Source organism: Tupaia chinensis, unplaced genomic scaffold, assembly GCF_000334495.1.
Source record: "Tupaia chinensis unplaced genomic scaffold, TupChi_1.0 Scaffold000063_1, whole genome shotgun sequence".
In the NCBI taxonomy this organism is placed as follows: Eukaryota; Metazoa; Chordata; class Mammalia; order Scandentia; family Tupaiidae; genus Tupaia; species Tupaia belangeri.
In genome coordinates, this window is record NW_006159521.1 from 9,509,837 (window position 1) to 9,525,770 (window position 15,934).

At 36.7% G+C, this 15,934-nt stretch overlaps 1 protein-coding gene across 11 annotated transcripts in view; it reads right to left on the reverse strand.

Moving 5' to 3' along the window:
- Positions 1-15,934, reverse strand: part of TCF12 (transcription factor 12) — a 479,077-nt gene that overhangs the window by 79,406 nt on the left and 383,737 nt on the right. For 3 of the 11 annotated variants that reach the window (XM_006141792.3, XM_006141791.3, XM_006141790.3), the window contains exon 1: positions 2,795-2,948. The exons of the other annotated variants lie outside the window; for them this stretch is intronic. In XM_006141792.3, the coding sequence (XP_006141854.1) occupies positions 2,795-2,863 (69 nt within the window). In that variant the 5' untranslated portion in view covers positions 2,864-2,948. Of the gene's footprint in view, positions 1-2,794; positions 2,949-15,934 lie in introns of those variants that run through there. 11 annotated transcript variants of the gene reach the window in all.

The following is a 15,934-nucleotide window of genomic DNA, read 5'->3' on the forward strand; positions in this document are numbered from 1 at the left end:
AATCCAAGGCCTACAAAAATGGAGGCTGATTAGATCAGAAGACGGTCAAAATTACAGGATCCTCAAGGTAAAGGAAACACGGAATCCTCTCCTCTCTTAAATTTTCTTTTGCTTTGACCTTCACGACTTTTCTACCTTTCTATATAAGAATATAATTTATTTAAATCTGAATAGAGGCCAAGTTCTTTACAAATAAGGAAATTCAGAAACTCACCATTCCTAGCTATTTTTTAAATCTTAAAAAAGTATAATGTTCAATAGTTTTATTTTTCCTATTTATCATAAGTTAATACTTTGTACCATGTTGTACAACGCAACTACTGAAAGGTATATATATAATACAAAACATAAATCGCTTTTCAAATGGGAATGAAAGGGTTAACGTTTTGGTTTTTTTTCATGCTCACACATATACGCCCAAGTCTATTATATTTCCAACAATATAATACTAGCCACATAATCTTAAGTTATGAAAAGGCTCTTTTTATCTGGTTTATCTTTTTTTCCCCTAGAATTTCATTTTATTAAAAGACTATATATAAACATCATTAAGTATATGGAATCAACCTGAACACTTAAAAACTAAAGAAACGGAAAATATTTTATTTTACTAGCATTTAAAAATATTAGTCTGGTCTATCATCCTACAATAAATTGATAAACCAGAATTAAGAGTGAGCTTAAATTTAACCTGTTCACTATGAAAATTATATAAAAATTCCCTAACTCAAGTGAGGAAGTTTAATTCACTCAGAGTCTAGAAATACTAATAAAAAGTGCCACTTTTTACTAAAACATTGATAAGTAGGTATCTCCCAATATATAATAACATGATGTTCTTACATGCTCTCTACACAATGTAATACATACTAAATGGTTTTCTTATTGAGGAAAACTAGAGTTATTCCATAACAATAATATTTCCAATAATTTCTAATAATTATTAGAGAATAATAATTTTAAAGACAGAAGTGGAAACAATAAAATACATGTAAGCCTAGGGCCTTATGGTTCACAGGACTAAGACAATATATCATCTCCTTACACATTTTTTAAGAACATAAAAGTCACCTCTGACCTATATCAGGCACAGGCTATCAATTTTCATGCTACACTTTTGTACCACACCAACTACACCATCTATCCTAAGCCTGGAAATACTTAACACTATCAAGCTGTCCCCATCCCCCCTCCCAATGTAGAACAAAGAGAAATGTTGTAATAGAGTGATCTGTGCTCTCTGAAGAACAAAATCTAAACTCAATTTGAGTTACAATCTTTCTGCTTCAGGGGTCCTAGATAATTAATTTTACTGAATTTTTACACACACGCACGCGCACACACACATCATTATCCTACAGACTGCTTTACTTAGAATTAGATACAAAAGAAAAATATTTTCACATCTGAAGGATAGCAGGCAAATTATATAGAGATCAAGAAATTTCATTTATATTACCTACTGAAATCTACCTCTCAAATTCTCCAAGCTCTCTATTCCTTACACAGCTTGGACACATACTTTTTATGAGTTTGAAGACATTTTGGCTTCAGTATCATCTATCAAGTAAGCTTGGAAAAAGAAAAAAAGGAAAAGAAAAAAAAAAAAAAGCTTATCCAAAAGTTGACAACCAAACAACACTGGCCAAGCCCAGAGCAGTCAGCGAATGAAAAAGTGCTTTTACTAGTTCTCAGTACCCTGGTTACAATCATATGTATGGTGCTTTCAAACATTACAAGTGGTAAGAAGGAAAGAAACAAAAGTATCTAGTTTTATCCCTATTTTAGGAAAAAGTAACTTTTTTATAACTTCAAGCATTAATATTAAAAATGCCCCCCAGTCATTAAAGCCACATGTGTATTTTTCATAAGACAACTTAAGAGGAAAATTTTTGAAAGATGGAAAGAAAAACATTGAGTTTCTGACACAAACCAAAGATTATTTTTCACCAGAATAAAATCAAGTATCTTACAAAGATCACCCAGTCTTTCAGAGAAGTTTACTTTCTTTTTGGAATATACAAATTACTCTGGCTTAAAGCCCCCCCCCCAAGCATACTTCTTAAATAATACTAAATAAGATGTGAAGGATATAAACTCTTGCTTTGCCATACAGAAAAGCATTATTTAAAAACCCGTAACCATATACTATAAATCAACCAGAAATACATTCTTTGGAAAATATATAAATGCATTCTTTTTAAAAATAGTGATTTATTTTATGAATCTGCACAGGGTCAAAATTCTAGTTTGATTGGAAACAGATGGTATCTTAGAAAAGTCAGGCTCTGGACCTGAAACTCCAAACAGGAAACACGGCCCTCACTAGCTGACTGTTTCCCTAATCATTCCCAGAGCCTCATACTTGTTATTTTTATGAATATCCAAGATGACTTTCATCTTTTCCTTCCATCCACAAAGCAGAAAAATCCTCTCTCTGTTTGTGTGTATATACATTTTATATATAGATTATATGTTTACAACATAAGGAAAGAGTAAAACAAAAAGTAATTTCAAGCTCACTGCTAGTGAAGACTATCAGGCTAAAAATAACTCACAAATTCAAGTTTATTTCCTACACTATTTAACAAATAAAATAAAAGCCAACAACCACTGAGTGACTGTGTCAAAGACATAACTTCGCTTACACTACTTACAAATAAATACATAATCTAATGTATAGCAAAAAAGGATGAAACAAAATCTCATAGGTTTTAGTAAAAAGCAATTAATCTACAGTGCTTTCCATTAAATAAGTCAGTCCAAAGCTATATGAACAAAGAAAAAGGCTCACCGTTTTTCCATTGTAGTAATACATCAAAGAATTGCTACTCATTCCAGGGACAGGATAAGCACAATACATGTTGGTTTTGAAAATGTTACTGTCTTCAGCTAATGCACACGGCTCCTCTCCAAGACATACATCCACACAGGCAAACAGAGTAAGTCTTCAGTACTATGCATCCACACATGGATCTACTCAAAAGGAACTTATGCAAAACAGGACTGAACCAACTCACAGAGCACAGAGGGAGGGCTCATGATGTAAGTAACCCCTTTCAATCCCATCAAGTCTGTGCATTGGTGAAGGAGACCAGTAAGACAAAATCTGGGTATTAAAAGACATAAAGTTACTTAAAAAGAGAAATAGAGAGGAGAGATACAATATCCTAAAGATAAATATCCCAAGGAGTTATTACTTTTCTCTCTCCTCTTTCTCTCTCTCTCTGTCTCACATACACACACTCACAAAAGAAGACAAACTGAGATCTGCTAATCATTTTTAGTTTTAATTAAATTAGAACACGTGTGGCAGGGAAACTTTGCTTGCTACACCTCCAGCAACAGTACCATCTGGCCTGGTCTAAAGTTGCTTCCAACTTTGATAAACACATGATCAAGCAATCAGGAATTGGAAACACTGAATCATGTGTAACAAGAAGGATCTAGACAGTTAAGCCTTGTACAAAATCACTTCCTGGAGAAAGCGGCAGTCAAGTAAGTACTTCTTAACTAGCTAGAACAAACCATGTTTTCTGTTGTTATAAAAATCATATTGAAAAAAGGTTGAAAAGAGCTAATTTTATTAAAAAGTATAGTCTAAAAATCAGAAAAAAAATCTTAAAATGACCTATTTTAAAAATAAAAACATTTAGTATAGATTTTCGGTTATGAGATTCCTTGAATTCCTCATTCACAACACAAATTAAAAGTTTATAATGGATTGCAGCTTTCTAGAACATCTAATATGTATTAAGCAATTCAGTAATTAAATAGAAAAACAAACAAGGTTTGTTTTCCTATATAAAGTATGAAAGGCTGGTGTGTACTCAGATAAAAATGTATATTCGAGCTAATTAAGTAAGGTTTTCTTGAAGTCTTTTCTCCAAGTTCATTATTACTCTCAAGACCAACTTTATGTATTCACATTTTATGTTAATACTCTAATTTCTCAATAGGAGAAAATAATCATTGTGGGAATAAATACCTCACAGATTTTCCTAACTCATTATACTTCGAAGTAAAAAAGGCTTTAAATATTATCTACAAATGCTTCCTTTTCACACATACACATTTTACTAGTTACAAATTTTCCAATTTATCCTTTGGTATGGATTCTAACTCAGAAAAACAGAATAGCAACTTTTCATTTTTTCTCCTTTTCCCCCATCAAAACGTCTTTGTACTATCTCTTCTCTCTGTGCTTTGTAAGTTCTAACAGGGCAGTGTTAACCAGAAGAGAACTCACAAACCACAAAAATGGGCATGTCACTGTTTTAAAGGCACCTTACATGAAAGCAGAAATCCTCTATGAAATGTTCTAGGACTAAGGGGCCAGCCCCCTCCCCCCATTCTTATTAAACACAAAACACACTGATCAAATTATAGTAATAAAATTTAAAAAGACAATAAGGCTAGCTAACTTCACAATCTTTAAAAACATTGATGTTATCAGAACAACAATAAAACCTCCCCACACTTTGCAGATACAGAAAAGGCTAAGCAGCAGCTGCAAAAGAACATCGCCGTACAGCAGACTGTTAAAACGCCCGTCTGCGGAGCGCTTTGTAACGCCCTCCCTCCTGAGAGACCACAAAGACTCATTTCAATCCTTAGAGAACTGTGTAAAAAGCTTTGATTTACAATTAACAATGCCATGCCTTAAAACCATTCAAGTAAAATTTAGTCTTTCATAGATGTAGTCTTTTTCTACTGTCAGAACAGCTACTCTTAGGAAGGGGGAGAGGGGGTCAGCCAGCCATCTAAAATAGGATTTCCTTTTTCTATTAATTATTAAAAATAAAAGTACTTATTTTCAATAAAAATTGAGGAGAAATATAAGAGAAGAAGGGAGCTACAAAGTACAGACAATACTTTGACATTTTCTTTCTGTTATCTTTGTTCCAACCAGAGAAAACTTTTTAATTTTGGCTTAATAAGTCTACCTGCAATAGGTAGGCTCATTTCTCAGGTGCTTAGAAGAGAACTAGGAGGGTGCTGTGTTATCTGAAAAGGCACCTTACATGAAAGCAGAAATCCTCTATGAAATGTTCTAGGACTAAGGGGCCAGCCCCCTCCCCCCATTCTTATTAAACACAAAACACACTGATCAAATTATAGTAATAAAATTTAAAAAGACAATAAGGCTAGCTAACTTCACAATCTTTAAAAACATTGATGTTATCAGAACAACAATAAAACCTCCCCACACTTTGCAGATACAGAAAAGGCTAAGCAGCAGCTGCAAAAGAACATCGCCCGTACAGCAGACTGTTAAAACGCCCGTCTGCGGAGCGCTTTGTAACGCCCTCCCTCCTGAGAGACCACAAAGACTCATTTCAATCCTTAGAGAACTGTGTAAAAAGCTTTGATTTACAATTAACAATGCCATGCCTTAAAACCATTCAAGTAAAATTTAGTCTTTCATAGATGTAGTCTTTTTCTACTGTCAGAACAGCTACTCTTAGGAAGGGGGAGAGGGGGTCAGCCAGCCATCTAAAATAGGATTTCCTTTTTCTATTAATTATTAAAAATAAAAGTACTTATTTTCAATAAAAATTGAGGAGAAATATAAGAGAAGAAGGGAGCTACAAAGTACAGACAATACTTTGACATTTTCTTTCTGTTATCTTTGTTCCAACCAGAGAAAACTTTTTAATTTTGGCTTAATAAGTCTACCTGCAATAGGTAGGCTCATTTCTCAGGTGCTTAGAAGAGAACTAGGAGGGTGCTGTGTTATCTGATAAAACAAACAGCATAATGTAATGTTGCCTACTAAAGCACAAGGAAAATTCTAATATTTCATCAGCACTTCTTTATTTCAGAGGCAACTATACAGTATTCTAAAGAGAATAAACAAACATTCAGAAAAAAGAAATTCTGAGTCAAGTAATTAAACTTCTTTCATTGTTCTAAAATCAGTTTATTAAGCAACTGTACAAGATTTATTGTTAAATCTGAATCCTGAAAGTGCAACAATAGTTTCTCAACAGTTGAGTAACTAATGAAAAGCTCTTGCATCTACTTTTTTATTCCTCCTCTCAAAAACAGATATAAAATCCATACATGTGTAGGTAAGATCTCCTCTGCAAATCACACCATAATCACTTGGTATGCATCACTGCCTAAATTGGAAATAGATGTAGAAGTTAAAAATTAAAAATCAGTATCTGTACCTATATGATATTAAAGCCACACCTAGAAACAGTGAATGACCGAGAAAACTGGTGGTAATCTAAATTAATGTTCCTCTGTACAAGCTGTAAGCTTTGGCAAGATAAAAGTCTGCCACTCCAAAATACCATCTTTAACCTATTTTTGAAGTCTTCTATACTGAAAGCAATAATTTGATTTGCCACAATTATAAGTTATCTTCTATGATAAAGCCTTTTCTCTTCCTCAAAAATATTTTTTTAAACATGAATTTAATCTATGCAACAGCTGCAGCACTATTTTTTTCCTTAGGAGAATCATATTACAGGAAAAAAATGAACATAGATGGATCAAGTGGTGGTCTACTCAATGCAGTTGTTTAATCTTCACTTTTTTTTTTTAAAGGAACATGTCAAGGGTTAATCCAGTGACTCAGTCTGACAAAGTGAGTCAGCTGGAGACAGGGCCAATTTTTAAACCTGATTTCAGACAGGCATGCAGTCTGCACAGAAGCTATGAACTGTCATGCACTTTTTATCCTGCATTGTTTTCACTCACAATTTTACATAATCGCTAAGTGTTATTCTAAGATAATGTGATCTGACTGAATATTCAAGTCACTTAGTTCAACAATCTAAAAAGATCAAGTTTCAGAGCAGGATGAACATTATTATATACACTAGAACAAGATTAATAAAAGTGACATAGAACTCTGAAAAAAAAAAAAAAAAGACTCAAGCCAAGCCATACTATGGTGGAGGGATGCTAGAGGGTGCATGTACTTGCTGGAGAAAGTGAGAGTGAGGAAGCAACCCCCATGGGGGACAGTCACACCACAATCCCTTCTTCTTCATTCTCCTTTCAGAATTTTGGGCATGCAGGCACACACACCTGGCGTGTTCCCAAATTGCCAGATCTGGGACTTGAACTGTGTATTTGGCTATGTTTGACATAGTTGCCTTAACTACCATGTGACTGGCGGCCCTGCCATATGTCTTTTTTTTAAAAAAATATTTAATTAATTAAGTTTGACCAGAGACAGAATGAGGGAGGGAGGGAGGGAGGGAGAGAGAGAGAGACAGAGAGAGACAGAGAGAGAGAGAGAGAGAGAGAGAGAAAGAAAATCGTCAGGTCTGGGACTTGAACTATAGCTGGCCATGTGGGAGTCCAGCTCCCTAAACACCACACCACCCTCCACAACATACATTTTTAATTAGCAATGCTGATTGTTGGTTTCAGGAATACTGCACTTCACAAATTTTCAAATACTCGTCCCTTTCCCCAATTATTCAGAATTTGATGTTTATGACTATTCCAAGAATCATCAAACACAGACCTAAATTTGATAAAATGCTATAATGCTAAGCAACTTCTTTCTTTCTTTCTTTTTTTTGGAGAGGTTTTTGCTATAGGGCGCTTGCCCTCGCCAGAAAGACAGAGAGAGACAGAGAGACAGAAAGTGAGAAATCACCCCCCAGGGGGGATGGCCACGCCGCAATCCCTTCTCCTCCCAGGATCTTGGGCGCGCATGCACACGTGCCCGGCATGAGTTTAAGCCACCGGGTCCAGGACTCAATCCGTCGTCGACTATGTGGGAGTCCAGTGACATAGCCATTACGTGAACTGCTGGTCCAAAGCAACTTATTTCTTTACTAAAGATTTAAGAAAGATGTTTTAAGAGTGGACCAGCAGGTGGCATGGTGGTTAAGGCACTGGATACTCCCACCTGGACAACCACCGTTCGCGTCCCAGACCCGGTGGCTTGCTTTCTCACTTTCTCTCTCTTTCTCTGGTCAAATTAAAGTAAATGAATGAATAAATTAAAAATTAAGTAAATAATTCTTTTTAAAAAAGGTATAATAGTTAAGGACTTTCTGGAAGCTTCAGTTTAAATTACAGGCTTCCATGCAAAAATTTCCTTCTTTCTTATTCTTCTGGTGATTACAACATAAATCTTTTTTTTTTTTTTGAAGAGCTTTGCAAAATTTCTTGGAAATACCCATGCAATATTTTAATCTATTTTATTAGTTTGTCTTTATCCCTGATATGTGGATTACTATACTAGTCTGTTTTTAAAACTTTCAAACAAAATGTTTCAATAAGTAACAGAATTCTAAATAGTTTTCAAAATGAAATTTTAACTGAACTGAATTCAACATACTAAGTTAATTAATAAAGGCTAGTTAATAGTTAATCTTACTGTTTATTTTTTTCTAAAACAGTCAACAATGCAGTATCCCAAAAAGCTGGAAGATTTGGCTAGAAAAATAAATTTAAAATGCACTCACAGGATTCCTCATAAAAAGTTTCAACATTATTTCTAAGTGAACCAGTTATTGAGAACAGATTTTCAGTGACATAAAATTGCTGGGTCTGGGACTCGAACAGTGCAATTGGCCATGTGTGATCCAGCTGCCTTATTAACCTTTACACCATCTACAGACCCCAGTTTTCTGATTGTTTTCTAATTCTGTCATATTTTAGAAAATTTACTTTTGCTACAAGTAAAAGAGAATATAAAACTGCAGGGAAATAATGCATCCTTTTTTTTGGAGAGTTTTTTTTTTTTTTTTTTTTTTGCTAAAGGGCATGTGCACTCGCGAGGAGAGGACAGAAAGTGAGAAATCACCCCCCAGGGGAGATGGCCACACTGCAATCCCTTCTCCCCCATTCTCCTTTAGGGATCTTAGGCACGTACACATATGCACCCGACGTGAGTTTTAAGCCACTGGATCCAGGATGCTAACCGCAGTTGACTACATGGGAGTTCAGCGACATAGGACGCTAACTGCAGTCGACTACATGGGAGTCCAGCGACACAGCCATTACGCTAACTGCTGATCCCAAAAATGCATCCTTTTTAAACCAATTCACTAACATGCAATGTTACATTATATATATCATATTTACTGATAGATAGTACTTATTGATTTGAAATTACACAGTGCATCTTTTATCTCAACCATCACTTTCATTTTGCTGATACCCAATCTATCAATAAAAGAGCTTATAATTACTATCCTTATGATGTATTAAATAGTTTAAAAATGTATCTTGAGAGTCCAGCAGGTGACACAGTGGTTGAGGTGCTGGACTTCCAAGTGGCCCATCCCCAGGAGGAGAATGAAGAAAGGATTGTGGTGTGGCCATCTCCCCAGGGGCGTGATTTCTCACTTTCTGTCTCTCTGGCAAGCACATGCACCATATAACAAATCTTTTTTTTAAAGTATCTTAAAAACCAATGACACTCAGGGGCAGCAGGTGGTGTAGTGGTTAAGGTGCTGAATTTGCACATTATCGACTGTGGCTGGTCTCAGACCTGGGGGCCTGAATCTCGTGCTGGCAGGTGTGTGAATGCCCAAAATCCCAAGGAGAATGGAGAAAGGATTGTGGCATGGCCATCTCCCAAGGGAGTGGGAGGGGTGATTTGTCACTTTCCTTCTCACTGTCTCTCTCCTTCCAGCGAGCATACATGCCATGACAAAAACCTAAAAAAACAAAAAACAAAAACAAACCCAAAACAAAGATTTGATTTTGTTATCTTTACACAGGTGACACACTATGGAAAAAATTGTTTCAAGTCAGTCTTTTTTTTTGAGAGAGAGAATTTTTTGCTATAGGGTGCATGCACTTGCCAGACACAGAAAGCAAAATAATCACCCCCAAGGGGGGATGGCCACACCCCTATCCCTTTTCCTCCACCCTCTTCTTCGGATTTTTGGCACGCATGCACACTCCTGGCGTAGTTTCGAGCCGCCAGGTCTGGGACTAGAACTGTAGTCTGCCATGTGGGAGTCCAATGCCTTAACCACTACACTACCTAAATTAAGTCTTAACTGAGAATACCTAAATCTTACCCAAACCAATAATCACACATACCATGAACATTAAAGATTAGTGTTAAGTACTGGCAGACAATTTATTGGAGATTGGCTGAGGAGTATCGACACATACATAAATATCCATTTTCCAATGCAGAGTAATGACTCATGCTAAGACTCACTAATCAGTATCTCTCTGAGACACAGAACATCAAACTTCATACTGTTTCTTTACAAATATCTCAAATCTAGTATGAGTTATAAATGTGTGTAACATAGAAAACACCCATTTTTATAACAAAATGAAAACACCCATCTTTATAAGCTGACGAACAATCAGCTCTCTTAACTGATTTTAGGGCAAAAGAACTCTTGTTTAATTCTCCTCTTGAAAACTGTATGACTATAATGAAGAAGTGTAAGAAACAGCCATATTTCCTGAAGGAGAAAGCAAATATAATAAATCTCTTTCTGAGGCCAATGGTATTCCTTTTACATCAACAATAACAGAACGGACAGATGATACAAAGCTTCTGAAAGACAACCATCAGATACTACTTCAAATGAGATAGAATTATAATTACCGAGAGTATGTAAAACCTAAGCAAATAGCATGTTCCTTTTGATTACAAACTCGCTATGACAAAGCAGTTTTATTTGAAAAACTAAGGGAGGATCTCCTTGTCCTAATAATTCCTGCTTCTCTTAGCTATCCCTTTCTACCCCCATGGGAACTGCAGTTTGTCACTTCTCATTTACCACTTGAAATAACATGGTAAGAGAATCATTAACTATGTTGCAACTTGATAATTTTCCTGCAGATGGCTCTATAATCACAGGACTGCTTAATGGGGTGTGTGTGAGCATATTTAAAAAAAAGAAAAGAGAAAGAAAGACAGAAAGAAAGACAGAAAGAAAGAAAGAAAGAAAGAAAGAAAGAAAGACAGACAGACAGACAGACAAAACAAAACATGAGGAGGAAGACTCCCAGGTTTTTTAATTCCTCAGTAAGTCATCACTTCTGAAGCGCTTTCAGGACAGACACAAGGCCTTGCACTACAGACTTGCTAGGAAATCTAACAGAACAAAACGGTAAGTGAGCAAAGCTATTATTTCAAGTTATTTGTAAAGGTAGGTGGTTTTGTGAACATAGTCTTAGGGTCCAGTTAGCTTTCCATTAACTTAGTTTCCAGAAACTGTTAATTTTTTTTTCTCTCTCTCTCTCTACTTTGGCCTGTGCATTTTTTTTTTTTTCTTCTTCTAAGCTGGAAGGTGTCAGATCTTTTCAATTTATGAGAACTGGACCAGCACTAAGTATTTTATTTAAAAATTTTTTTCAAGAGACTGTCAGAAGTAGCATATTCATCTTATAGCAGAACCACTTCGAGAATCTACAATTCAAAGCTCTAAATAACTTATACATTATTTCTGGCTTCCAATCTATATTTTTGTTTCAGTAAAAATGATTGTTAATGATAATTTTTTGATAATTCTTACCTTGAATAATTATACTGAGATAATTATGTATATAATTATTATATGTGAAAAATATTGAGAGTCTACTGCCACATCTTGCATCATGTTTGTAATGGTGAAGTAACAAAAGAAAAGCTGATTTTTCTGCCATAATCACTGGAAGAAATCATGCAGATCCTGCACTTATGAAAGGACTTAACAGAATCATTTTTTGCTACAAATTGTGGTGACTACTCTCAATAAAATTCAAATAATATTTAAATTTAAAATTTGAATTTAAAAACATGCCTGACGTGCCAGCAGATGGCGTAGTGGTTACATCACTGGACTCCAACATGGCGGACCATAGTTTAAGTCCTGGATCTGGTGGCTTAAAAATCACATCGGACATGTGTGTGTGTGTGTGTGCATGCGTGCCCAAGATCCCAGGAGGAGCATGGAGAACGGATTGCAATGTGGTCATCCCCCCCCAAGGGGTGACTTCTCACTTTTCCCCTCACTGTCTCTTTCTCTCTCCCTGGTGACAGCATAAGCCCTAAGGCAAAAACCTCTTAAAAAAAGAGAAAACACACCTGAGAAGAGTATATTAAACAGGGAAGGAAAGAGGAAATGGTGTCAATGGTACAATTAAAAAAAAAAAAAGAATTATTTAATTTATATCATTATTATTTTTTACTTTGCTACAGGGCATACACACTCACCAGAGAGATGAATGGTGAGGTGGGGAACAGAGAGAGAGAGAGAGAGAGAGAGACAGACAGAAAGTAAAAAAGCAAGTTGCCAGGTCTAGGACTCAAACCACAGGTGGCCATGTGGGAATCCAGCACCCTTAACCACCATGCCATCTGTTGGCCCCACGAATATGATTTTTTAATGCTAATACTTCACACTGGAAAATAAATGCATGTCTTCCTAATTCTAAGAGGGGCTATTCAGTGGCATAGTGGTTACTTCGCTGGACATCCACATGGGTGACCACAATTTGAGTCTTGGACCCGGTGGCTTAAAATTCATGCTGGGCACTGGGGCCAGCAGTTGGTGTAATGGCTATGTCGTTGGACTCCCATGTAGTTGACCACGGTTTGAGTCCCGGACTTGGAGGCTTAAACTCACACTGGGCACCATGTACATGCGTGCCCAAGATCCCGAGAGGAGAATGGAGAAGGGATTGCAGCATGGCCACCCCCGCTGGGGAGTGATTTCTCGTTTTCTGTCTCTCTGGCAAGTGCATGCACCCTATAGCAAAAACCTCTCAAAAAATAATAAAAAATAAAAAAAAATCATGCTGGGCACATATGTATGCATGCTTAACATCCCAAGAGGAGAATGGATTGTAGTGTGGCCACCTCCCTTCCCCCGCAGGGGCAATTTCTCACTTTCCCTTTTACTCTCTCTGTCTCTGGCAAATGTATGCACCCTGTGGGAAAAACCTCTTAAAAATAATAAATAAATAAAATATTCAACTGAGGGACAGACTATATGCCCATAAATGTAAATAACTTCAGTGGTCTTTGCCACTGAAAAAAAACTTTTACTTTTAGAATGAAATACTGGAGTTTTTTAATCCTCCTTTAAAACTTGTTTTTACAAAGTTTTAGCACATTAAACATTTTGTAATATAATGACTTAAAATGTACCTGTAGTTCTCATGAAGATAATTCAGATTATCTGGTATGTAGTTTACACCTTCTCTGAAACAACTGAGCATGGTCAAAGAATAAAGAACTCTAGCTGCACTGCTGATCATTTGAGTTTGATAATATAACACACAGCTACCGAGCATCTATTATATATCTTGGTGCTACAGACATAGCAATATACAACATTAGTAAAATCCCTGCTTTATCAAGTTCTCTTGGGTGAGACAGATACGGAATAAATAAATCAGAACATGTCAGATAGTATTGGGTTGTTGGAAACGTCATGTATTTTTTTCTATGCAAAAATGCATCATGACTTTTCCGACAACCCAGTGGTAAGTGCTGAGAGGGGATGCCACGAGCATGTTGCCATGCTATATGGTATGGTTGGGAGGGATACCCACTGAGAAAGTGATCAAAGAGAAGCCCAGACACGTGGCTATTAAAGGAAGTGTGTTCTGACAGAGAGAACAGAAACTGCAAAGGTCCTGAGGTAGGAGTGTGCCTGACATTTTTAAGGAACAGTGAAGACAGTACGGCTGGAGAGGAGTTAAGGGAGGAGCAGACTGGTGGAAGACGAGGTCTCACAGGCAGCAGTAGACTAAGACAGCAAAGGGTATAGTGAACCATTTTAAGGAATTTGTTTTGTTTTATTTTTTTCTTTTTAATTCATCTATTTATATCTTTTGAGAGAAAAGAGAGAAACATTCACACACAGACCCCTCCCAACATGGTCCCCATAGCACTCCTTCCCCAGACTCAGCAGGCCACAATGTGGAATGTCGGGGGAAGTATTGGGATGAAAACCCAAGACCTTTTCCACCTGGGTACAGCGGTTGTTACCACTGCACCACCACCCATCCCAAGGACTTTGGTTTTACAGAAGTAAGGGGAGATACCAGAGGATTTTGAGCAAGGAACAGTAAGATTAGACTTAGATTTTATTTTTATGATAGAGAAAAAGAGGAAGAAAAAGAGCATTCAAGTGTGCACCTGCACCTTCCATGGTCTCTCATGCCCAGGTCCCCTCTCCCCACCTTCCAGCTCCTCAAGAGTTTGGGGCATCAGTATATCCAAAGTATTTTCAGGTCAACCCTGGTATCCAAATCCACAGCTGACCATGTGGTTTCCAGCACTGCAGCCCAATATGCTAAAGACTGTGCAACCAGTAGGTTGGGCCTGATCTAAATCTTAAAATACATTCCTGGGGCCAGCAGGTAGCATGGTGGTTAAGGGTGCTGCACTCTCACATAACCAACTGCAGTTCGAGTCCCAGAACTGGTTCCTGTCTCCAGTCAAAACTGAAAAATAATAATAATAAATAAATAATTCATTAAAAAAAAGAAAAAGAAAAACACACACACACAAAACCTTTCTGTGTGTGTGTGTTTTAAAATGACTGAAGGAAAAATGGGAGACTGGCTGGGAAGTTAATATTATAACTCAAGAAAGATAAAAGTGGCCTGAACAAAGATAGAGAGCAACACAGGTGATGACAAGACTAAATTCCTAAAGACAATTATAGTACGAGAAATTCAGTATGACAAGATCATCATTATTTTGCTTTCATGGTAATAAAACCACAACTGCTTTCCTTCAGAGAACACTTTCCTGTAGTCTAGATTTCCATACTCCTCTGTCATACCTGAGGACAATGGTCCTATATTTTTAAATTATGTCAATTCTAGGAAAATGCAGAGTTAATGCTGATGGACAAATTACCTCAAATTCCCCTCTCTTCTTTTGATTTTTTGAAAAATACTCATATTTTTGTGTATAATTAGGAGTTAACTGCTAAACTGGGGAAAGGAATGAGACAAACTAGTTTTTCTAAAAAGAATTATTTTATTTAACTTCATTTATTAGAGAGGGATAGTGTGTGAGAGAGAGTGAGGGAAAGTGAGAAAGTAAGCCACCAGGTCCAGGACTCAAATTGCGGCCGGCTATGTGGGAATCCAGTGCCCTTAGCCACCTGCCGGCCCGGAGAAAAATTAGCTTCTTATGCAAAGAAAGTGCATATAGTTTTGATGGTATGAACAAGCAGGAGGAAGTTGAAAAGTGCAGCTTAAAGCATTAAGTCAATGACAGATAATGTTCCTTAACATAGTTATAAAAAATAATGGCTTCACAGTCTCTATTTTTATCCCTTTAATTCAAAATGCATTTATTTTGACAATACATTATGTGCCTGGAAGACAACAATTCCTCAACAAACAAAAAAACTAAAGTTACTTCCTTCCAAAGTTATCTTTTGATGGTAAGTATCTTGAGGGCAGAGTCCATGTTTTATTTGGATTTAAATCCCTAATGCCTAAAAGAATTCTTTATTCACAATAAGTATTTCGTATGTATTTGTTGACATTAAGAGAAGGAATTCATACTTCCTCAACTGGGCATATGTTAGATAGAGCCCAGTCTAGTAGCAAAGAGTTTCTAATTCCCATCCAAATTACTGGTGCTTGAATTTTTTTCGTTTAATTGTCAGAGGGTACATATGCTTGTCAGAGAGAGAGAGAGAGATATATATATATAGAGAGCAACCCCTAGTGGGGCTTGTTCATGCTGCAATCCTGTATCCTTTCTCTCTCTATCCTGCCAGGGTTTGGGGCATGGAAGCACATGTGGCTCAAGTGTTTTTCAACCCACCTGCATTTTCCTCTCTTTCTTTTAAAATTTTTTTTTAAAATTCCAGGGGCCAGCAGGTAGTATTGTTGTTAAGACAAGGGACTCCCAGTGGCTGACTGCCTTTTGAGTTCTGGATCTGGTGGCTTGAAACTCACACTGCGTGCATGTGCGTACCCAAAACCCCAAGAGGAGAATGAAGGAGAAGGGACTGCAGCATGG